At 37.5% G+C, this 24,785-nt stretch overlaps 1 protein-coding gene across 1 annotated transcript in view; it reads right to left on the bottom strand.

Moving 5' to 3' along the window:
* Positions 1 to 1,446: 1,446 nt before the first annotated feature.
* Positions 1,447 to 24,785, bottom strand: part of LOC120130459 — a 44,374-nt gene continuing 21,035 nt past the window's right edge. Inside the window, exons 6-26 of the mRNA XM_039147689.1 lie at positions 19,142 to 19,397; positions 18,581 to 19,066; positions 18,317 to 18,502; positions 17,907 to 18,197; positions 16,606 to 17,250; positions 15,878 to 16,277; positions 15,650 to 15,777; positions 15,261 to 15,431; positions 13,681 to 13,875; positions 12,947 to 13,498; positions 11,641 to 11,700; positions 11,211 to 11,530; positions 10,622 to 11,036; positions 9,194 to 9,661; positions 5,731 to 5,847; positions 5,507 to 5,628; positions 4,700 to 5,423; positions 4,259 to 4,513; positions 3,867 to 4,049; positions 3,099 to 3,440; positions 1,447 to 2,692 (exon numbers count right to left, since the gene is read on the bottom strand). Coding sequence (XP_039003620.1) covers positions 1,943 to 2,692; positions 3,099 to 3,440; positions 3,867 to 4,049; positions 4,259 to 4,513; positions 4,700 to 5,423; positions 5,507 to 5,628; positions 5,731 to 5,847; positions 9,194 to 9,661; positions 10,622 to 11,036; positions 11,211 to 11,530; positions 11,641 to 11,700; positions 12,947 to 13,498; positions 13,681 to 13,875; positions 15,261 to 15,431; positions 15,650 to 15,777; positions 15,878 to 16,277; positions 16,606 to 17,250; positions 17,907 to 18,197; positions 18,317 to 18,502; positions 18,581 to 19,066; positions 19,142 to 19,397 — 7,066 coding nt within the window. The 3' untranslated portion in view covers positions 1,447 to 1,942. The remainder of the gene's footprint in view (positions 2,693 to 3,098; positions 3,441 to 3,866; positions 4,050 to 4,258; positions 4,514 to 4,699; positions 5,424 to 5,506; positions 5,629 to 5,730; positions 5,848 to 9,193; positions 9,662 to 10,621; positions 11,037 to 11,210; positions 11,531 to 11,640; positions 11,701 to 12,946; positions 13,499 to 13,680; positions 13,876 to 15,260; positions 15,432 to 15,649; positions 15,778 to 15,877; positions 16,278 to 16,605; positions 17,251 to 17,906; positions 18,198 to 18,316; positions 18,503 to 18,580; positions 19,067 to 19,141; positions 19,398 to 24,785) is intronic.

Here is a 24,785-nt window from a genome sequence, read left to right as displayed (position 1 = left end):
GATTCATAGGCAAAGAACACTGTTTTTATTTGAGTTGATTAAAAAGAAAGGACAGACCAATTACATGAACAAAACTTGTGAAATTGGTTTTCCATTGAAATAGTAGAGAGAAAAACATCTATATACATACATGTGCTGAATGGAAATTTAGCTATCTACGGATTTATAGTGAAAAGAAGTCCTGCTATTGTCATGCATGCAGGTTTTCTGTTGACATAAAAATGTTTTCTTTGGACATACACATCAGATGGGATAAACGTTATGTTGCATTCTTCATAAATTTAGTGGTTTTCTTTCCATTCTGCAGGCTCGAAGAGATCTAAATGATCCTGTGAATGCGATTATTGGTGCATTTGCTGGTATTATGAGAACTTTGTGATGTACCCAGTAGTCCAATACCATGATTTATATTATGCAACTCTTCTTTCCTAAAGTACCCATTTCAGACCTATCTCCAATACATTTTTGGATGCCGGCACAAGAGTGGTTATCCAAATATATGTTGAAACTTTAGAATAAAAACTGAGCATAAATTCATGTTTGACACAACCATATCTGACCTATCCTTCTGCGTTCCGAGTAACATAGACTCTGATGCTTGAATCAAATGCCTTGCATGATTAATTTGATCTTGTTGTAGGTGCATAAACTGGAGCAATAACAACTCCCCTGGATGTTATTAAAACTAGGTTAATGGTTCAGGTATTTTATTTTTCTTGAAGATATTTATATATCCTTCTGGTTTATAACTATCGACGGTAATTATATTTGAGTTTCCGGCTTGTGGGTTTCATAGGGATCAGCAAACCTGAATAAGGGGATCTTTGATTGTGTTCAAACTGTTATTAGGGAGGAAGGGTCTTCTTCTCTTCTTAAGGTAGGAGTTTCTCCCGAGGAATCTACATCCACGTGTATTGGAAACTATTAGCATTTCAGAGATAAGTTCGTGCATACATGCATAATTTAAATACATACATGTATGTATGCAGGGCATTCAGCCGAGGGTGTTGTGATCGGTATCGGTGGTTCAATCTTTTTTGGTGTCCTCGAGAGCACAAAACGGCTGCTTGCGGAGAGGTGCCCCAAACCTGATCAGGAATCTACTGTTCAGTTACGTTGGATATTAACAATGCCAATAAGGCGAAGGTTAAAAGAACCGGAATATCAAAACAATCAAGTGTTCAAGCTTATAGTTTTTTAATTCAATTAGCTGTATATGATAAGTCTGTTATTTTCTTGTATGTTTTATAGGTTTAAGATGGTCTTATCTACTAATATTAAGTAAAACTTAATGATTAAAATATATACAATTATAATAAATTAGAATTAGAATTTATAGTAATGAGTTATAATTATAAAATTTTAATGGAAAACAAAGGTGCTGGCAAATGAAACTATAATATTTCAAAAAAGAATTAACAAACTATACATCTCTTAGTGTTGCAGGAATGGCTACATGGACCCTTAAATATTCATCCGTTGCCAATGGCATCTCGAACCTGCTATAAATTGTTGCTAATTCGAAACACGAAAATTCCTTCTTCTTTTTTTTTTGAGAAAAGGAAAAAAAAAACAAATGAAACAAAAGCATTATACAACAATACGATTGCAAAGCAACCCCTCGTCTAAAACTAAAAAAATACACTCTTCCTATCTTTTTCTTCTCTTTGGTTTTTTTGCCTACTGGTTCTGAGATTGTCCAATCATCATTATAGTATGGAGGACATGTCATCGAGCTCCGGCAACCAATTGATGACTTTCATATCTTACCACTATAATCAATATCACATGTTCTTCGACGATGATAGTAAGCGGCAATACCACGAAACCGTCAGTCGGATTAATGAGTATGACCATCCAATCAATCATCATTCCTCGTAGCCATCAGAATAATCATCAGGCTTAGCCAAAATCATATTCTCAAGAGTATCGACAATTTGTTTCACATCAGTGGGAGGTAAGCCCCACCGTGTCCTTTCCTTAAAACAAGTGGTGCTGCAGTGTCAGGGACCCGATCCAAGGCCCTCATGCAGGCATCCACCACATCGGTAAACCCAGTCGCTGAAGTTGCCAGCTGCAACCGTAGCAGCAGATCCCTAGTCCTCTTCAACAAGCTTCTAAATGATCTCCCAAGGTACTTGGCCCATTCTGCAGGTAACCCTCCACCAGTGAGCCAAACTGAGAATTGGGACTGATCACCTCTGGCAGCTACCTCAGCCCTGTAGAATCTTGCCAGTTCAATAAGCATAGATGGTTGAAGAGGAAGCACGGCCACGAATTCAGCCACAAACATTTCTGTCAGTTCTGGATTGAGCATCTGATTCCAAAGGACTAGGGCCCATTCTGTCGGCTGATTAAGACCGTAGGCTTCTGCAACAATTAGAGCCTCCAGGAATCGAGATTGCTCAACTAGCGCTCGCCTAGCATTGGTTTCAGACAGGTGGAGCCACTTAGAATCTGGAATTCGTATTTGAAGGGAGACAAGGGAAGCTTGGGCACAAGCCCTTCGTGTTTTGTTGCCAGCATCAATTGAAGAGTGAACTTCAGCAGCTTCAATGTAATAGCGCATCGATTCCAGGAGATCTTCATTCTGATCTCTATCATAGCATTCAAACCATTGCAGGGAAGCTTGCTCCGCTCGTGACTCCAATAGAGATGCTGTTTCATGCTTCATGTCAAAGTGATTATATACCTGCAAATAAGAAAAGCATGGCAGAAGGAAACTGATGAGTGGAACCAGTGACAGAACACACAAAATGACCATCAACTTAATTCTGAGCCAGTAGAGTGGCCATTATTAGATTATATCAAATATGATAGCCTGAATGGACCTATTCAAGGATCAAACAACCTGCTCAGGTTGGTAAGTCAGAACACAAAAGATTATGATCTTATTAAATAAATAATGAGATCTTATTTAAATTCAATTCCTAAATATACGTTAAAATATAAATATATATTTTGGAGCAGAAAACGTGGGAGGCACAGCACCCTTTGTAATCAACAGAAACCTTAACCAATTAGTCCTAAATGAAGTATATTTATTGATTGCCTAAAATAAAACAGATAGCATTGAAGCCAAAAGTGCACATACTAACCATAGCAAATGCATCAAGGTCGTAAGGGTTAAAATGATTCAATGATGTCAGAACCGCCATTCGAAATCCTCTGTCAGCCTCAACAGTGGCAGCAGTTGTGTTTGCCGCAGCAGAATACTTCTGAAGAAGTAGACCTAATTGACCATTTTCTATGAGAATACCAAGAATGAAATTAAGGTCATAGAAGTTTCCGACTCCAGTTATCAAGCGAGCCAAACATGCAAAATCACCCTCAGAAACATAAGCTTCAACCCTGGTAGCAGCAAGGGCTACAAGAACATCAACCCCATCAAGGCATTCTGATGATTTGTAGAAATGGTGTGAAAGAATAAGAAGCTCAACCTGAGAACTTAAAATTTTCAGTGAAAAAAATGCTCATGCATAAAAAACAAACCCTCTAAAGCAGGAAATAGAACAGAAAATTTTGACTTGACAATCTTGGACTTTTGCCGAATTAACAATTAGAAAGCACAATAACTGCATAAGTGATACAATTAAAGATATGATAGAATGAGAATTACTAATCATATTACAGCCAGAAAAACAGTCATTACTTGGAAGACTCATGCCTAATATTAACTGTTAAGGACCGGTTTTTGAAATATGACCTCTTAGAAGAAAGATGGAAACCAAAAAACCAATACTCTTCTGGTTATAGTTCCACAAATTCCTAAGTTTCTACATGACACACATTTGCATATTCCTAACAAGATTAATACTTTTATCCCCATAAAATGATGTTCTACTACTGTTATAACAAGAAAATACCTCACAGGCAAGCGGTATTTCTTGTCCGGTAATCACTAATCGCATTAATGCATGGCCAACTTCAGGTTCAGAAGGACACAGCTCAGCCCACTTCAAGAAATCTGAAAATCTCCACAAAAGAGGAGCTGGCCCTTCCTCTTTCTGAGAATCCATATATCCCCCACGATGAGCAGCCAACAGACCCTAAAGGATATTGAACATGTTAGGTCAACGGGTTATATGGATATACAAACAAAATTATCCTGAAACTGTCAGACAGGTGCAGTGCAAAGATCTGGATTGAGACAGTAACATAGAGGCTTCTCACTCAACGAAACACCATATACCGAAGGCAATGAGCATTCTTATAAGCATCATCACTCAAGTGAATATAAAGTACATCTAGAAATCACCTTTAGAAAGGACTCTGCAAGAATTTGAGCGATACTAGCAGCAGGCATTACATGAGTTCGCACAAGGAGATTTGCTTCCTCAAAAGACTCTTGTGCTTTAAGAGAAAGTAGCTGTAGTAATTCAATAGCTTGTTTGTCAAATGCCTCTGAAAATGAAAGACCCAATACATTTGAAGCTTTGACTACAGCTATTATTCTCTTGCATAATCCACGTCCACTACCTTCAGTGAAAACAGTTGCTAAAGTCTCCAACACCTTTTATGTTCAAAATATAGGAAGCAGTCAGGAAAATCAGAACAACAACTAAATAGGATGTAACAGAAGAACCATGTTTAGCCCATAAACAAGGAAAACTTGGATTGAATTTAACTACTCAAAACATAGATAAATTATTACAGATATGAAATTAGAGATAAGAAAAACTACATATACAACAAGTACCTGCAGTGGGTATATGAGATGCTGGTTGATTGGTTTATATGACTGAATAACAGAAAAAAGTTCCTCATCAAGCATTTCTATTGGTATTTGGCTGGTAGGAGTGGACATTGCAGCAAGTTTCAAAGCAGCATCAACGAGTATGAATTCAGAAGGCATCTGTCCTGGTGACAGCTTCTGTTGGAGTTGCTTGGCAGCCGATATCTGTCCAAACTCCAGTAAGGACACAACAGCCCTTTCTAGCTCTCCAGGCCCAATCCTCTCCTCCCACTTAGAGAATGATATTTCAATTTTTAAGCTTTCATCTTGCAATTGGAGATCATTTCTAGGTTTGGGAGGATTGGAACCATCTTCAGGCTCAGAGCCTTTATCCACTAGGTCCACCATTGGCCTTCTTGATGATGCATAGCCTTTGGCCCTTCGTTTTGTCTTTGAACTCCTAATTGTCACAGTAGAAGAGCTTGAGTCTAATGCTTGGTTTCTTTGGAGTGGCTCCCTAGCATCATATTTCTCCACAGTTACATTCTTCATTGAATTAATATGATTGTCCATCTTAGTTATTATGCTAGCAGTTCGATCAATAATGTTGGAAATGTTCCTTGTCAGAGGATTCTGGCTAGAACCTGTTAAACTGATCTCCCCTTCACTTTTCCCTTGAGCTTCAGATTCTACGGCTAAAAGCCATACTCTAGTCTCAATTTCTCGCAGAAGATGTAAAGGATAAACTCTGATAAATGTCGTAAAGAAGTTATAGACGAAACCTTAATATTTAGATGAAAAGAAGCAATTCAAATTGGGCAAATCGCTTACGGGTTGGACTTGGTTATCATCCCACTTAACCATTGAAGAGAAAGCAACAACATTTCATGAAGCTCTCTAGCTGGAAGATCTTTCTCCACTGCTTCTGCATGCTTAAGGAAAAACAATCCTGCCTGCAAGCCATATAGCAGCAAAATCACATCAAGAATAAATGAGCATGCAGCCAAGAAACAAGAATTCGGGAGGTATCTTTCACATGTATGAACGAAGAATACCTGTAAAGCAGGATAGGAATATCTGATGAATAAAGTCTGACAGTGACCCCATAAAGCAACTCTCTCTTCAGGGACATCCCAAAGGAATTCTTTCCATTCAGCTACCATGGATTCAGACTAAAAGGCAAAGAGAGTTGATATTTAGAAGTTCAAGAGTGTCAGAAAGAAACTTCCTAAAATTAGGAGGATTGTTTGATATTAATTAGAAGATTCTGTAAATATCCTAGTATCCGAAATCCCTAACTTCAAGGGATTAGTTCTTTCCCTAGAATTAGTTAATTGCCTAGTTTAGAAGTTTCCTAAGATAAGTCTTCTTGTATATATTAGTGTAATGTTTCTATGAAGAAATATACAAAAATTCAGTCCATTTCAACATGGTATCAGAACTTTTTTAGCTCATTTCTGGGGCCTTTTTTATTCTTTTTAATAGCCTCATAGTGTTCTTAATTCCCTTCCTCGAGTGTGTAGTGTTAACTCAAGAGGAATATGGCGAAAGTCAGTGAAACCAGCAACCCTGAGGCTACTCCAGAAATTCTATGATAAGGTTGCCGGTTGGAAGGTTGCTTCTCTATCCCTTGCGGAAAGATTTGGCGCGACTGAAATCAGTTTTAACAGGCAGCATTGTCTATCTATTTCCTGTCAATATTTAGGATGCCATCTTTTTGTATAGAAAATTGAACTCCATAATGGCGAGGATTATTTGGGGGTGGATTAGAGAGGAACCGCGTTCATTGGGTTAAATGGTCAACCCTTTGTCTATCAAAAGGGAGTGGTGGCTTGGGAATAGCTAACCTTAATTTATTAAACTAAGCACTGCTTGGGAAATGGACTTGAAAATTTGGTGTTGAGAAGTCATGGTGGAAGAAGATTTGCAGCAGATACAACTTAAACAATAAATCCTTGGCTTTTAATAATCTTCAATTCTCGCAAGCTTCTTGGGTGTGGAAAGGAGTTGTCAATCATTGCATTAAGAATGATAAGTTTGGGGAATTTTTTGCTGATGTTACTTCTGCAGAAAAGGAAAGCTATTTTACTCGCCCTTATCTTCGGGGGGAGATTTAATTCAGAGAAGATAAGGACAGGGATTATTTCCTACTTCAGCCTCTCATTGACTTTCCTGCACCAGCCCAATAGCCTATTTATGTCTACCAGCCTGTCCAACAGCCTGTTTTTGACTAGCCTACCACCTTACATATGATCCTAACACCCCTCAGCAACAAACTCAGGACACTACTCATACTTTGTTGGTCTATTCGAGGAAGAAGGCACCGGTGCAGGTTCAATCATCTCCTTCCTCTCCTATACAAACTGAGGTAACTACCGAATCTATCTCTGATCCAAATGCCACTAAAAAATCTGATTCTGTTTTTTATCACACAATTAGAAAAGGAAATAACTTGCACCACAAAAAACCCTTTTTACCTATTGGTGTCCTACAAGAACTTATCTCACAACCACAATGCCTTCCTTATTAAGCCTAAATACCATTGCCATTCCTAAAAATGTGTCTGAGGCATTAGAAAATGAGAATTGAAAGAATGCCATGCAAGCTGAGATGGAAGCACTTGAGAAGAACAAAACATGGGACTTGGTGGAACTGCCAGAAGGGAAGAAAACAGTGGGGTGTAGATGGGTGTTTACAGTAAAGCACAAATCAGACGACTCTTTAGAGAGGTACAAAGCAAGGTTAGTGGCTAAAGGGTACTCTCAAACTTATGGGATAGACTACCTTGAGACATTTGCTCCTGTTGCAAAGATAACACTGTGAGAACTTTATTGTCATTAGCTGCCAATGAAGGATGGAAATTACAGCAGTATGACATTAAGAATGCGTTTTTGCATTGGGATCTTGAGGAGGAAGTCTACATGGACATCCCACCTGGATTTGGTCCAAGTGCTGGGCAAGTAGTGTACAAATTAAAGAAGGCTCTGTACAGGCTAAAGCAGTCCCCGAGAGCCTGGTTTGGAAGATTTACCAAAGTGATGCCAAGGCTGCGCTACAAACAAAGTCAAGGTAATCATACTTTATTTGTGAAACATTCTTCTTCAAGGGGAGCTACTGCTTTATTGGTTTATGTAGATATCATAGTTACAGGGGATGATTTGAAAGAAATTGACGATTTAAAGAAAATTTTGGTAAAAGAATTTGAAGTCGAAGAACTTGGAAGACTAAAATACTTCCTTGGTATTGAAGTGGCACATTCAAAGCAAGGGATCTTCATGTCCCAACAGAAATACACCCTAGACTTGTTGACAGAAACTGGCAAACTAGAATGGAGACCAGCAGAAATGCCAATAGAAGTTAATCACAAACTTGGGGATACACTAGAAGATGCAGCAATTGATAGAAGCTATCAGAGACTTATGGGAAGACTGATTTACTTATCACACACCAGACCTGAGATTGCTTATGTGGATGGAGTTGTGAGCCAATTTATGCACAATCCTAAAGAATCACACCTAAGAGCAGTGACTCAAATCCTATAGTATTTGAAGGGCACACCAGGCAGAGGAATTATATTTTAAAAGGGAGAAATTTTGACTTTGGAAGCCTATACTGATGCAGACTATGCTGGGTCCATGGTTGATAGAAGATCAACTTCAGGATACTGCACCTTTCTTAGAGGAAATTTAGTGACATGTAAAAGCAAAAAGCAGAATGTGGTGACTAGATCCAGTGCAGAAGCTGAGTTTAGAGCAATGGCACTTGAGATTTGTGAATTGTTGTGGCTTAAGATTATTTTGGAGGATTTAAAGATCAAATGAGAAGGACCAATGAAGTTGTACTGTGATAATAAATCATCAATCAATATTGCTCATAATCCAATTCAACATGACATGACAAAACATGTTGAAGTGGATAGACATTTCATAAAGGAAAAACTTGACAGCGGATACTCCCTATGTGTCCAATGGAGATCAAGTTGCAGATATACATACCAAAGGACTACCTGAGAAGTATTTTCAGAAGTTAGCAAGCAAGCTGAAGATGGAGGACATCCATTCCCAGCTGAGGAGTGTCAGAAAATAGATTCCTAAATCAGAAATATTATGTAATTAGATAGGATTTTGTGAATATCTTTTTAGTATTTATAATCCCAAACTTTAAGCGATTGTATCTTTCTCTAAAATTAGTTAGTTTCCTAGAATTTCCTAAGTTAAGATTACAGATTGTGTATAAATATGTAACTAATCCTACAGAAAATATATAAGTTTTACTGAGAATTACTCTACTTTGAACATAAACATAATTGATTCTAATTCCATATAAAACATGCAAGTGGGAAACATAGAAAATCCCTAAAATTTCTCCACATGCAAGTGTGTGAATGTGACACTGCTTAACCCATATTAGTTGTTTTCTGACAAGTTATAGTATGAAACCTAATTCAAATGTCTAATCCACGAGTTAAAAGACAGAAAATTAAATTGCAATTCAAGAAAGGTATAGTTCAAAGTGCACCTGAGTTTCGGTGACTTGGTGAAAAGTAGATTTCCAAGGTCCACCACTAGCCTCCAACTGCCTCGCCCAGTTGCGTGCTTGCTCCCACTGCCTGTTCTCTTCCAGTGCTGTTAGGAGGGAAGCATCATCAAGAGTTTCATTCCCAAGGTGCAGATCATCATTTTTACGCAAAGAAGGCTCTGCTAGATTAATTTTCCAATAAAGTTGTCGATAGTGAGCAGTCGCAGAGCCTCCGTCTCCAAAGTCAGCAGCAGCAAGAAGTTGCAGTAAGCACCTTTTTTCATAAGGAGATGGACAAGTTGAAATTGTAGCATCAGCAGCTTTTATAGCAGCGGAACTAATCCATGAGATTCCAATCTGCCCTTCTCTTCCATTATTTGTCTGTAAATGACTTGGTTCTTCCTTGATTCTAGCAGAAAAGGAAGCAAGATGTGCTGAAGCTTCAGACAGACGCATTTGTGAAAACGCCTGAAGAAAAAGATAAAACAAGGGGGATAGTGCAGGGAGAATAGATTAGATTTTATACAACATGACCGATTCAATCCTCAAACTTGTTTCAAACTCAAACCCATAATAAAATTATTAATATTACAAAACTATAAGTACAACTGTGCAAAAGTTGAAGCACATAAATGCACCAAGTTGCACAAAGGAAAAGAAACATATAAGTTCTGAGCACAGAAAATCAGAGCATTCTATTTGAAAAATATCTTTACTAATTTGTTCCCAAAATCATCAAATAATCAGTTATGATCACTGCTTAACAGACAACTCAATTCAATTGAGACTTCATCCCTAAACTATTGTTCCCTAAACATGAACATGGAGCCCGTTTTCTCCCGGCCCTTCTGTCTTATAGAACATCCTCCAAAAAATCCAAATATGCCAAACATTGCCATTGCTTCAATCTATGTGATTTTTTGTCTGCCTCTACTTTCTTCATTTTTTTTACATGGATACACCATCCACGTCTTTCACTTTACATCCACAGTTATTATAATCTAAACAAATATTAGGTTCAAGTCTAAGAATAAATTATATTCAAGGAGTGTCTTATGGTGCTCAAACAAACATGTTAATTTACAATAATATATTCAATTAAGAAGAGGAAATGTTAGCCTGAATAATTATCGTATATGTGGGGGCATCTTTCATCACTTCAATTTTTTTTTTTTGAAGCCCTTCAAATTTCACTTTTCAATTACTTTATGCTATGCACAAAGTGCATGTTTGGCATCAAAACAACAAATTGAAGCGGCAGACACAGAAAATGCAGCCCCATGTTTGATGATTCAGGATAAAATGATGCATGTACCACCAAATGGTGATAACTGGCTCACAAGGCTTCTACTACATAGATGACAATCCTCTCCTGCTTAAAGAAGTATCAAATATAAATAATAAAGCAAGAATTCAGTCCTAACAAACCTGAAGAGCCCGGATAAATGGCAAGAAAGAACAAGAGGGGAGGAACAATTCAAATGCTCTTAGTAAAGGCAGAAACAAGCGCTGTTCACAAAGAACAGCAACCATCTTGGCCAGGGAAGCTGGACCTTCATTAAAATCACTTGAAACGATAATCTGTTCACCGAGTTCAACCTTTTTCTCTTCTCCAGCAGTACTGCCCACGGCAGAAAATATTCTAGTTGAACTATCAGATGCCCCAGGAAAGGGAGTCCTACATAAAGATTCCAAAAGCCTCCTTCGTTTTGTATTCCGCCTATTGTAATGAAATGAAAGTGATCTGCTGCCACATGACAAGGAATTGGTAGCTTCTACAGCTGCTGCAACATTATCTGCTATCTGGCTAGCTATGTCATTCACCTTGATGAATTTAGTTTCCCTGTATGACCATATTCAATCAGATTTAAGACTCATCTATAAAAAAAAGGATATATTCACAAAGAAATACAAAATCCGAGAAAGGTTACTGAACTAGTAGATTGATATTGGAGAGTGAAGTGACATAGCAAAGTGAAAAACCATAGAAGTTTAATTCATATTTAGTTGTAATAACCTGGCTGCAGTTATTTCCAGCCAAACTGTTAAGCATGACAGTGGAGACACATCTGGAAAGCATGATGCAATCATGGCCAAAATAGACCAGGAGAAGTCTTTTGCTTTTAGCAATAATGCCTCGCCAGGGGTTTTCTGCTTCTCGCAATCTGCTAAAACTCTAAAGAGTTCTATGGGTATATATACATTTTCCTCTGGGAAGGGACTTTCACTCTTCTTATCCAGGTCTGATTGTGAGCTAGCCATTTTCTTTGATTGCATGCTTTTCAAAACTGTTAGTATGTGAATCTTAAGACGGGGATCGCTGAAATCCTTCGATGCCTGACAAATTTTCAAAACTATTTTTAAAAACATAATAGAACAGAATCAAGCATTAAACTTACAAAGATAACATATATTTAAAAGAAAAAGTTCAGAAACAGCGAGCTTACAACTTGGAACACTGTGTCAAATGAGTATCCTCCAATCTGAGCTTCGCACAAAAATCCAACCTTTAAGAAGACAGGGAAACCATAAGTTTGGAATCACATAAAAAATTGAGAAAATAACCTCAGTGACCGAAAATGCCTTATAATATACGATTTTGACCAACTTTTTTTCGATTTGCCAAAATGACCAACAAAATCGCAATGCGATCTCTAAACCGCAACACGATCTCTAAATCGCAACGCGATCTCCAGTATCGCAAATCAGTTTCCAGATTCGCAACGCAATTTTGACTATCGCATTGCGATTTTAGAAAATCGCAATGCGAATATGTAAATCACAACGCGATTCTGACTATCGCAACGCGATAAACAAAATCGCAACGATCGCAACGCGATTCTGACTATCGCAACGCGATAATACAAAATCGCAACGCGATTCTGACTATCGCAACGCGATTCTAACTATCGCAACGCGATTCTGACTATCGCAATGCGATAATACAAAATCGCAATGCGATTTTCCAAATTTACGTTAGTCCAAATTTGTTGCGATAGTCGAAGTTCGCGTTACGATTTTCCAAATTCGTTGCGATAGTCCAAGTTCGCAACGACTGGTGGTATTGCATTTGTTTCTTAAGAATTTTCTCTAAAAAGATAGTATCCGAGCGGACGTGTCGAAGACACGTATTACCACGACCACGGGACGGGACGGGACGGCGGCGGCGGTGCGCGAGAGTCCCCCTTGTTCTCTTCCACTCAACAAGGAAGTGGGAAATCCAAGCCTTAAATACTCATTCCCAATAGTGTCTCCAATACTATGTGGGATTGAGCATTGCAAACACTTGGGAATCTTTTACACTATCGCAACACATTCTTTATTGTTTCAAACTAAGATCTTACAAATGGCTTGGGAATCTTTTATACTATCGCAACACATTCTTTATTGTTTCAAACTCCACGTGAATTTGGAATAGTTAAAATGTAAACTTATTTTGGATTTTTCACTATCACAACACTTTTTCACTATCGCAACAACACGTTTTTCAAACTCTCGCAACACATTTTAACTATCGCAACACATTTTTCAAAATCGCGTTGCGAATCTTACAATCGCGTTGCGAATCTGGATATTCGCGTTGCGAATTTGGAAACTGAGTTGAAAAATTAGAGTTCGCGTTGCGATTTTGTTGGTCATTTTGGCAAATCCAAAAAAAGTTGGTTAAAATAGTATATTATAAGGCATTTTCGGTCATTGCGGTCATTTTCTCTAAAAAATTTCATTCTGAAATGGATAAGTATTGAAGCATACCCAGTCATTATCTCTTGCTAATACAGCAAGATATTTTGTACTCAATGGCAGCTGATGTATCTGACAGAAGAGAGTTACCAAGCTCCAATACTGACTAGCAGCTTTTTGTTGAGATCTCAATTCAGTGCCATCACCGTTACCGGTTAACAGCCAAAATCCACATGTTTTTCCCTCCACTAATTGTGTAAGACTAGCCTTCTCTAAATGCTGTAGGACAAGCATAAGAGCTCGAGAATGCTGTTTACTAGAAACTGAAATAAGAGATCCCCTTTGCTTAGAGTTATCCCCATGCATACATTCATCAGCCAATGCTTGAGCTAGAGACTCCATAATACTATCATCATGTGTTGCAGCATGAAATGCTGAACCCTTAGAAGAAAGTTGCCTAGAATTCTCTTTATGTTGAATGGATTTGTAAAAGAAAGATATCCGTCTCAATGAAGCTACATCTACTTGGACCATGCTGGCTGATAAGCCACAAAGCTCTAAAAGAAACGAACATGATGCCACCAACACATTGTCTTCAAAATGGGTAATAGCAAAGGGCATGACCTGAAAATTCAAGAGCAATGAGCATTACGTAAAATCATATAAAACAATGCCTTGGTAATTCTGTAGTAGCATAAGAAATTAAAATAAGCTCGCACCCTTTAATGGATTTTCATTCTAGTCAATTCCATTCATTTCAATCATAAATATACTTTAATCTAAAGAACATGAAAGAAAGCCCTTACAGATGAAAGAAAACACTCTTCCTTCTCAGATATAGGTGCAAGAAGAGTCTGGACATCAGATTGAACATTTGTTTGTCCAGAAGCATTGGATCTCCCTTCCATTTTCAACTTTTCAACTCTTGAAATAAGAAGATAATTAAAAGCCGCAAGCGCACGTCCACGATGCAAATGATGTTCAAGCCCAAGTCCAGTTTCCTAAAGCGAGAAGAAAAGAAAAATAGAACTACTGGGTTAAAACTGGTTACAGTTAAATGAAATAAATAATTCCAAAAACAAATCAATTGAAGCTGTAGAAAGTAGCCGAGATTAGGAGTCTTTATTATCTTAGAAGTCTATTGTTATTTATAAATTTATTTGTATTTTATGATTAGTCATTATCTTCTTAGGAGACAAGATAAGTATTTAGGGATAAGAGTTTAGGAAGAAGAGAAACCTAGACTCTAACTTGCAACTCACAACCTATTTTAACAGGTTGTGTTTTCTATTTTGAAAAATAATTCGATCAAGAGAATCTTTTCTCTTTTCACTTTTCTCAAAATCTCACGGAAGCAAATGCTTTAGTAACAGCAGCATTAACCTAAATAAACATCAGAGCCAAATAAACAAAGCAGAAAGAAAAATGCTAGACGATATAATAATGCAGTTAGTTTACAGAAGTTAACTACTCTTTTATACAAACAAGCAGAAAGAAGAAAACACAATTACCAAAAGTTGAAAATGATTTAACTATTTGGCCTCATTAAAGAGTTAGAATACCAGAAAAACTGAAGGGAAAAAGAAAAAACGACCACGATGAAATCAGATTTATTTAATAAAATAAATGCTGAATGACTATACATCCAAAATGTACGAGGATGACCATGTACCTCAAGCTTTATTTAGTTAATCAGAAGACAACCAAAAGGAAGGACAACAAGCATAGAAACTCAAAACAACGGGACCCTTTCAAACATAGGAAAATGAGTCCAATATTCCTCTTAATTATCAGGCTAGTGTATCAAGCAAGAACTTCAATTTGTTTCTAAAACACGCTTGAAATTTTAACTCAGATTTCGAAGTACACCATCCTTTCACAATACACATGAAACTCTGACCCAGATATCTAGTCAAGTGTTAGAAAAAACTAGACCAGATGCCAGTTGAACCAGGAATCACTGGTCTACCGGGACCAGTATTATATCATTAAACTGGGAGTTTGTCAAACCAACAAAAACCAGTTGAACCGTGTAAAACCCTGAAGTTGCAAATACTGGTGACTGGTAAAAAAATTTCTTCATGAAATATTTATTGTATTGATGACAATTGAACCTTTAACCCCTTGATTTTATATCAAAGTAATACCCTTTATTCAGATAAACATTTTTATTAAATATTTAATATTTATTCAAAGAAATCGATATGTTCAACCAGAAATAGACTGTCTCACCAGTTTGGTCTCTAGTCCGATTTTTTAAACATTGCAGATAGCAATACATCATCCTTAATGTAATGCAGGCAATAGGGAAAATATATCAAGTAAATAAATTATCCCACACTTTTACCAGCCATTTTGATATTATCTTGGGTGAATAAAGATAAACCTTGAGTGAAGAGTGATAAAGTTCCTCCTCAACATGCTTTTGTATAGTTTCTTCCCAGGAGATAGCATTAATCTCAGCTTGTTCATCAGCATTTATGTAAAAATCAATGTCTCTATCCAACAAAGATTCTCCAGTAGGCAAACCTGAAAATGATTGCCATCCAAGGGGACCCTGCAATATTGTGCAAAGTAAATGACATGGAGAAAGTAAATGCCTAAAGGGAATGGATGAAATTTGACATAAGAGGGAACTCAAATCTGTCAAAGCTAACATAAAATAACATTAATACAAGCATGATAAAGCCAGAGGAACACAGCTTACCTAGTAACCCAGTACCCACCATCCTATATTTGATTAAAAGGAAAAATTAAAGAGAAAATAAAAGAGACCTGCACATAAAGCTGGATCAATCGCCGTACAGCTTTAGGGAACCAGAAAGGCAGCATCTGTAGTAGTGATGTATCACGTCCAGTAGAGAAGAAAATGTTGTCACGCCAATTTAGGTATTCTGCTAAAGCTACACTCCCAAACCAAAAGCAAAAAAAAATTATGCCTAAAATACTACATATTTTTTAATGGGTATGAAAAAAGAAGCAAAGGAAAGGTTAAATAGTAACCATTTTTTGCACCGGTACGCAAGAAACCAAAAGATGTATCTTGTCCAAAACATCCAGAAACAAGTGTGCGCCATAATGTAGGATAGTGCTGCAAAGTAGGTCTCAGATTTTCTAATGTGCATTGTGCTGTGGAGCTGTTATGCCTATTAACACTTCCACTAATTAAGCAATTTGGGATTGGAGCAGAAGCATACATTAGAGTTGCTAATGCTGCCATCTCTCCACCCCCCTCTGCGATATCATCAATAGTATGAATTATTTCATCTACTTCGTGACCATGGAGGCTTCCATCATGAATCAAATTACGAGACATTATTGAGCGAGCATTTTCAAAAGATGCATCATATTCATGACCCTTAAACCTTGACAAAAGCAACCATCTTGCCCAATGACAATCTCCCTGAACAGATGCATCAGACAGGAGAGGACATGTAAGAACATATAAAATTAGTTTCACACAGAGAACAGAACAATCTAGTAGAGACATTAGTAAACAAGCCGACTATGTAAGAAAGCTTTATGATAATCCACATATAAACATGATATTTCACATTGATGAAGTTCATAAAATACTATAAAATGAGAGGTAATCATCTTGAGCAAAGACAAGTCCAGTTATCAAACCCAACAAAATACTTAAGGATGGTTATTAAATTTCTATCAATCAAAAGGGATTAAAACTACCCAAAAAAAACATTAACAAGCACTGGACATTTTATGATACTTACAGCAGCTTCCTGTAATGAAAAAAGTGACTCGTCATCAACAACCAACTTGTGATGATCAAGGTAAAGGTCCAGAAGATTTGACAAGTTATTTTGTGCACAGTAACGAATAAATAATTTATCCAAAGCTTGCACAGTATCTGCACGAAATATTTCATTCCTGCTTGAGAAATCTGGATCCCATGATCTCCCAGTGGAATTGTCTTCAAATGAAATCTTAAATCTCTTCATGATGAAGCCTGATCGTGCAAGAAGAGATGCTACCTCTGCAGTGCCCTCCCAGTATTCTTTCAAAAATATCAATTTCTTTACAAGCTCCTGCTCTATCAAAATCCTTAACCACGTAGAACACATAAAAATGGAAGACAACCTAAAAATCTTAACATCTGGAACATCCATACATACAGCATCTAGTTCTTCAACAGAGTACATATAATTCCCAAAGTCAGGAAATCCGCTGCACTCAATTGTTGAGGCAGGCTGGAAATCATCCAAAGCTATTTGGAGGCTTCCATTTGATAAAACAGATGTAGGAATAAGGTCCAAGAGTTTGAAGACTTCCTCCCAGTCATTATGGTAAATGTGATATTCCAATTGTGACTCCCATGACACATGAACACCCATTACAAAAGGCTGATCCAATACAATCTGAAAAGCAGAAGTTTAAACAAAGACATCTTGACGTCTTCCACCAATAAGTGTGTTAAAGCAAACATGAATTTGCATGCAATACAAAAACCAACCTTCAAATATATTGTATGTTTCAGCTTCAAAGATTTATCCCACAAAAATAATTGCAAATATGATGCACTTCTTTTAAAGTAATTAAAGCCCAAACTGTAGATGCCAATTTCACACAGAAAAATATCATTTTCAATTTAAGTTCAAGGTGCTTGCCCTTTTATCGTATCATAGCATATCAGACACATTGAAAGCCTTTTCCATTCTAAGTGAATTGGCTGGAACAAGGGGAAGAACCTTGGATTTTAACAAATATAGTTAGCCATTTAAAAAGGATTTTAACTCCAGCAGACCGAGCCTTAACTCAGTTGGCAAGTTGCTGTTGCGACATCCACAAGGATGTGGGTTCAAACGTGCTTATATAAAAAAAAAGGATTTTTAACACCCATCTTTTTTATCATATCCAGTCAATGGGATGAAAAGAAATAAAGACAAGAATTATAAACAATAGAGACCATTGAACATGTCTTACTATGAAAATTTCATTTCCTTCCATTACATTTCAATGCAATTCATAATATTTTCAAAATAAACATGCTGCAAGCCAAGAAAAAGTTGCTTACACGATCAAAGGTTCTCTGATCCCAAGCTGTGGACCACACAGCAGCAGCAACCCAGTATCCAGCACGAACATCATCTTGTTCAAGCACATTATCAGATGAATTTTCATTAACATTTGCCCATGCACCTAAAACGACTCCGTCAATCTCACCGCATTCAATTTTTAAATTGTTGAAGAAGTCCAAAAGGCACAAATGAATTCCCTCTGGTGAGTTTAAGGTTGACGACACGTGCATGCATTCCTTCATATGGCCATGAAACGTTTTCCAAAAACTACAGCTAGGATAAATCCGCTGCCAAGAGAGACAGAAAAAAAGTTCAACTCCACAGAAATGGAAAGGGTATAAATTCAATTGCATTTACACATGGTTTAACAGAAATATAAGGCAAGTAACAGTAAATGTTCACATACCTCGATAAGTGATATTCTCTCCAATACTTTCCACTCAACTGATCCCAGGTAACCGTATCTCTTCATCTCCTCAGCAATTTGTACACGGAGTGTTTTCCTCACTGTGCCAAATAACAACTGCTTGAGGCAGATTTCAACGTCCTCTCCAAGCCTTTGTAATGTTGCTATAGCAAGCTCAGTTTCACCCTGTCGTTCATGTACAGTCAATATACTGAAGATATATGGAAAAATCCACTTTCAAGTACTTAACCTTGAATACTTAACCTTCAAAAATAGGTCATAAGCAATATCTCTTCCAATGTCACTAACTTCATTGAAGGTATCATGAGGCTCTTCATCAGAGGTGAATTCGCTAGAACGATGAAGATGCAGTTGAAGAACAGCTAAAGGGAGGCGTCCAGAGAGTAAAGCATCTTTTACCACAGTTTTCAAATCCAGTTTATCTATTTCCCAACGTGCAATCATCTCTTTTGGATTTTCAGTAGGAAGAATTTTCCCTGAGCCCATTCCTCGTGGAATAAGGGCAGTTGCTTCACTTGGATCCTCTAAGTCCACATAAGCTTCAGTGCTTATAGCATTCTTGGGCACCAAAGCAAGCTTCTCATTATTGTTGGGTGGGAATGCCAATGCAGGAATCTGATGCTCATGTTCATTCAATGTTTCCAGCCAATCCACTGAAGGTGTTGAAAACTGAAATTCACCCCGAAGGAAACTTGGATCTACCATACTTAATTGCTCCTTCCGATCCACCTGTTTCATATGGAAAGTACATTACTTAAAATTATGGGGTTAGACTACAACCAGCAAAGAGTATCCAAATCATACCAGTCCTTGGCCTGGCTTTTTAAGTTTTGCTCTAAGTTGATATTGCAGATTACGAATAATCTCCAAAAAATGAGCCATCTCCCGAAGTCTTGTGGAAGTTCCTACTTCATTTTGTGTCTTATCAGGTAATATTGAAGGAAGAGCAAGGACGCGGGGCCTATCTAAGCCCTGAAACATGAATGCATCCCTTTTAAGCTGGTTTAAACCATATTCACGGATCATTTTGGTAGCAAACCAGGTGGCTAATTTAAGTAGCCTGCAACAATAGAAAATGAAATGTAAAATATACATCTAGAAGATATACATAGCGATCTGACTCGTCCATAAAAAATGCATTATCCAAATTTACACATAACCAACCATATCAAACCCACATTGAAAATTATATAGGTCTTGACCAAAACATGGCATAAATCTATAACTCATGCAAAACCAAGGAAAGACACTAGCTGATATGTGAAGTCAAACACAATGTCCTAATCAGGAAACTGTTCTAATTTGATATTTTAGGTAACAGAAACAATAATACCAATAAAAAATATGATCAGCAAGGGACCAAATGTGACATGATCAGAATCCATATATCAACGATGCACCCTTCAACCAGTTTCTCTCCCTAAGAAGGATGGGCAGGATTGTGGTAATATATTAAAAGGTCAAATTCACTTTTGATAGGTGAACCAAGTGAGGCCAAAATTTGCAAATTAATTAACAACTATGTCGTAGATATACTTCTAGCAATAGTCAGATCTTGTATCATATGCCATCTAATATAATAGTCTTGTGCTATGCATCCAACGCTTCATGTCAATATCCTAGATTTTTTTTTAAATCGCTTGCGGGTGATTATCTAATACTTCTTAGCAACGTTGCTTGGATTTGGTTCAGAGCATCACACAAAAATTCTCTCGAGTTCTTTTTTTTTTTTATAGGAATAGGATACCTCATTAAAAACCTCCCTCTTAGTAGTTCTCAACCCTAAGGCAAGAACCAACTAGCGGAAGGAGGAAAAGAGTACATCAGTTTATTGAAGATAAAGCAATTACATAATACTTAAAAACACTCCTACAAAATACATAAGACATAAAAACGCTCCTGTAACACCTTCCCTCTAAGGCAAACGCACAACCCAAAACAGTGAGTACAATCACCCAATCCCTTCCTTTGCTAGCTTGTCAGCCTCACAATTACAACACCTAAAAATCCACCTGACAATAACCTGTTTTGCAGAAACAGTAGACACAATTTCTTTAACAAAATTTGACAGAAAAACAGGAACTGAAACTTGATCTTTGATCCAATCCACTGTTAGCTTTGAATCATTTTTGATAATGAGTCTACCCTTCGAAACCCATTCTGAAGACACAAAGATGTCAATGCCTTTTTTTATAGCCTTCAGTTCTGCCAGAATTGGAGTAGCAGGACCAACATTCTCTGAAAATGAAACAAGTGTAACCTGATTCTAATCCCTAAGAATACCCCCTATTCCAGCCAACATCCCAACATTAGTAACAGCCCCATCCACATTCATTTTAAAAAAGTCCATAGGAGGGGGACTCCAGCATAAGACAATACTGTGCAAATCCTTAGAAGCAGTATAATTGTCAGCCAAAGAGGGATCACCAATTAAAGAATCAACCTGAATTGAGATAAGGGGATACTTTGATATAAACCATTTGCCTAATCTGAAACAAACAGTGAAAAACAATGAGATTCTGTCCAACTTTCCTTTTTCAAAGATTATCTCGTTCCTTATCTTCCAAATTGAGCCAAATACTACCCCTGGAATAAACTTCCATATAGCAGAATTTGGCATCAAATCCGCCCACGAACTGAGCAGTTTGGGAGGGTCAGGCGGTAGAGCTAACCGAATTCCCCAAAAGCCTATAAGTTTAGTCCACAGTTCCCATGAAATATGACAAAACAGAAAAAGATGTTGAACTGATTCATTACAATGATTACATAAAGGGCAAAGAATGTTCTCCCCTATATGAACCCCCTTCTCAACAATTCCACTCTCACAGCAACCTTTTGATGAGATAATTGCCATAGGAAAGTCTCTACTCTAGGAGGAACTAAACCCAACCATACACATTTATTCCACTGAAACGTATAAACTTGCGAAGAAGAAATAGCTTTCCTACATGCTTTAACCGAAAACAGCCCCTTATCCGAACCATCCCACACCAAACAATCCTCCAATGGCTCAAGAAGTTTAATGTCTTTCAGCTTATCAAGTAGCTCTACCAACTGCTCCACCTCCCAATCACAAAGATTCCTCCTAGTCAAAATATTCTATTCCCATCCAGTTGATTCAAACCTCCCAAAATCAGCTAAATGACCCAATTTATTTGAAGAAAAGGAAAAAATTCTTGAGAACAGCAGTTTCAAGGGAAACTCCTCAAGCCACGTATCACTCCAAAAAGATATAGATTTGTCATTCCCTATATGTAATTTCGCGTGGGCCCTAAGACAACCTCCGATAGAATCATCTTTAATGAAGTTATTAACAATTCCCCTCCAAATCCAAGAGTCCTTATGGGATAAGACCTTGGAAATATCCATGGAATTACTATTGACATCGTGTTTGCTACATATGAAACTCTTCCACATGGAGTTTTTCTCATTAGCAAACTTCCATACCCACTTTCCCAACAAAACCCGATTAGTAGTTTTCAAGTCAGCAACTCCCAGACCTCCACAACTCAATGGTTTGTAGATCTTCTGCCAACTAACCCAATGCATTTTCTTCTTCTCAACCACTCCTCCCCATAAAAATGCCGCCATCAAGGAATTTAACTTCTAAAATATGGTAGATGGCATCTTGAATAAAGATAGATAGAAGACAGGTAATGATGACAACACTGACTTAATAAGCACCAATCTGCCTGCCATTGACAAAGTGGCAGCTTTCCATCCCGCCAATTTCTTATTGAAATTGTCAATAACCGGCTCCCATAATTTCTCAGAATTGGTTTTTGCCCCTAACGGCAGGCCTAAATATATGGATGGAAAAGAACCAATAGAACATCCAATAGCCGAAGCCCAACCCTCCAGTATATTATCTTCCACATTAATGCCAAAAAGTTTTCTTTTAGCTAAATTAAGATGAAGTCCTGTCATTAAGCTGAAAATCCTCAAAACTCTTATAACATTCTTAATCTGAGTAATGGATGCTCCACAAAAAATAATCAAGTCATCTGCAAACTGAAGATGAGACAACGAGGAGTTGTTTTGGTTTTTGCTAATCGAAAACCCTTGAAATAGGCCAGATTCCACAGATTTCGTTAACATCTTATGTAGTAATTCACCCACCACATTAAACAGAAGAGGAGAAAGACTACATCCTTGTCTCAATCCTTTAGCAATTGGAAACTCTTCTGTAGGCGAACCATTAACTAATAGGTCATTCCACAGAGTCATATGCTCTACGAAAGTCAACTTTTAGAACAACCCCTTGCAACCCCTGTTTTCTCCAATAATCAATTCCTTCGTTCGCAATGAAAGAGCAATCCAATAACTGTCTCCCCGGAATAAAAGCAAATTGGGATTGACTGATGATATCCCCAACACAACAACTCAACCTCTTAGATAACACTTTTGATAGAATCTTGTATAGGCTACCTACAAGGCTGATTGGTCTGAAATCCTTCACACTTTCCGGATTAATCTTCTTCGGTATAAGCGTAATAAACGCATGATTAACCCCATGTTCCCATTTTCTACCAAAGTAAAAATCCTGGAAAAACTTCATTACATGCTCCTTTAAACTAGGCCAATATTTCTTGAAAAAACCCATGGTGAAACCATCCGGCCTGGTGCTTTAGAACTATCTGATGAAGCTATCGCTTGCTATATTTCTTGTTCTGAAAATTGCTCCTCTAGATTTGAGGATTGAACCCCTGATAACTTAGCAAAATTCATAGATAAGTCCTCGACTTCCAATGTTGTCTTAGAACTATAGGATTCCTTAAAATAATCCGTAATATGCATCTTAATTAATTGTGGATCTGAGACTTCTGAACCGTTAATCTTCAAGCTAGAAATCTCGTTTCTTCTACTTCTGTTTAGTGCATAAAGATGAAAAAATCGTGTATTTTTGTCCCCATCTTTCATCCATCTCACCCTTGATTTCTGAAACCATATGCTTTCTTCAATCCTATAAAGCTTCCAAAAATTCGATCTGAACTGCAGCAGTTGCTCCCAGTCCTGTTGAGAAAGATCATCAACTTGAGCCTTGAATTCAAGATCATTAATCTTCAATTCCAGATCTGCAATAGACCCAGAAATCCCATTTAACTTTCTGCCCGACCAACTTCTGATCGATTTTTTTGTTCCTTGCAGAAAACTGAATATACCCCTTCTCTTTCTACTCCCCCTCAAATTATCCAAGGACGAATTAACCAATTCCTCAAAACCTTCTTCCTCTAAAAGATAATTGAAAAATCTGAATGGTTTGGGCCCCCAGTCTACAGTTTTTTCCTCCAACGAAACGGGATTGTGGTCAGATAGAGACCTGGGTAATAGGCTTTGCACAACATTAGGAAAACTAATCAGAAAATTCCCAAAAATTAAAATCCTATCCAATCTGACCCAAGTAGAGGCTTCTCTATTATTACACCAGGTAAACCTTCCCCAGACCATAGGTAGATCGATTAAGTTTGTTTGACTCAGGAAATTTCTAAGTATATCTATAGAGAACCAGCTCTGAGACTTTTCCAACTTCTCTGCCGGATCAAGGTACACATTAAAATCACCCCCAATGCAAACTGGTACGGTTTGAGCAGCTACAAAATTCAGCAGCTCCCTAAAGAAATCCTCCTTTTCAGAGTTAATACAAGGACCATAAACATTAATAATCACACATTCATCATTTGAATTCTTAAATTTTCCAAATATGGCTATAAATCTGCCACTTAAATGTCTGTTTGCAACTTCAAAATCCTTCTCATTCCACAACACCATTAATCCACCTGCAGACCCCACTGCTGGAACGAAAATCCAACCATTAAGAAGATTACCACCTATCTTTCTCCTAAGAGCCTGAGAACAATTTTCTAGCTTTGTTTCTTGAATCAGTAGAATGCCTGGTTTATACTGCTTGACCATATTAGCTATGGCTCTTGATTTTTCCTTTTTACGAATACCCTTAATATTCCATGAAATAATCTTAATATGTACCATGAAGACAAGTATGAAACCAAAACCTTAAAGCAAAGCTTCCAAAAGATCCTTATTCCCCCGGATCCACCCCTTCCCTACATTCAGCCAATCCCTCTTCCAGATTAATTGTTTTTTCCAGGAAGGCCTTCTTCCCCTCTTTAAATGAGATACCCAGCATTTTACTAACTTCCCATGTAGCTAGAGCCTCTTCCAAAAATAGTGAGAATTTTGAAGAATACACAGTAGGGAGACTAGCCACATCCAGTGCTTCCCTAATCAAAAGCCTTCTCGTTCTTCTATTGCCATTCCTTGCCACTGATCCAAATTGATTACCTGTTACAACTCCTTCAGCACCCCGAGAATGCTGTGACTGGTCTATTTCCGAATTGTGACTAGAACCACCTTCATCTTGATTCCCATTTGGTCTTCTCTCCGGGGTATTAGGAATAGGTAGATTACTCGTAATAGGATTGATTCTAGT

This window comes from Hibiscus syriacus, unplaced genomic scaffold, assembly GCF_006381635.1.
Source record: "Hibiscus syriacus cultivar Baekdansim isolate YM2019G1 unplaced genomic scaffold, ASM638163v2 tig00110548_pilon, whole genome shotgun sequence".
Taxonomy (NCBI): domain Eukaryota; kingdom Viridiplantae; phylum Streptophyta; class Magnoliopsida; order Malvales; family Malvaceae; genus Hibiscus; species Hibiscus syriacus.
This window is presented reverse-complemented; position numbering and strand designations above follow the sequence as displayed.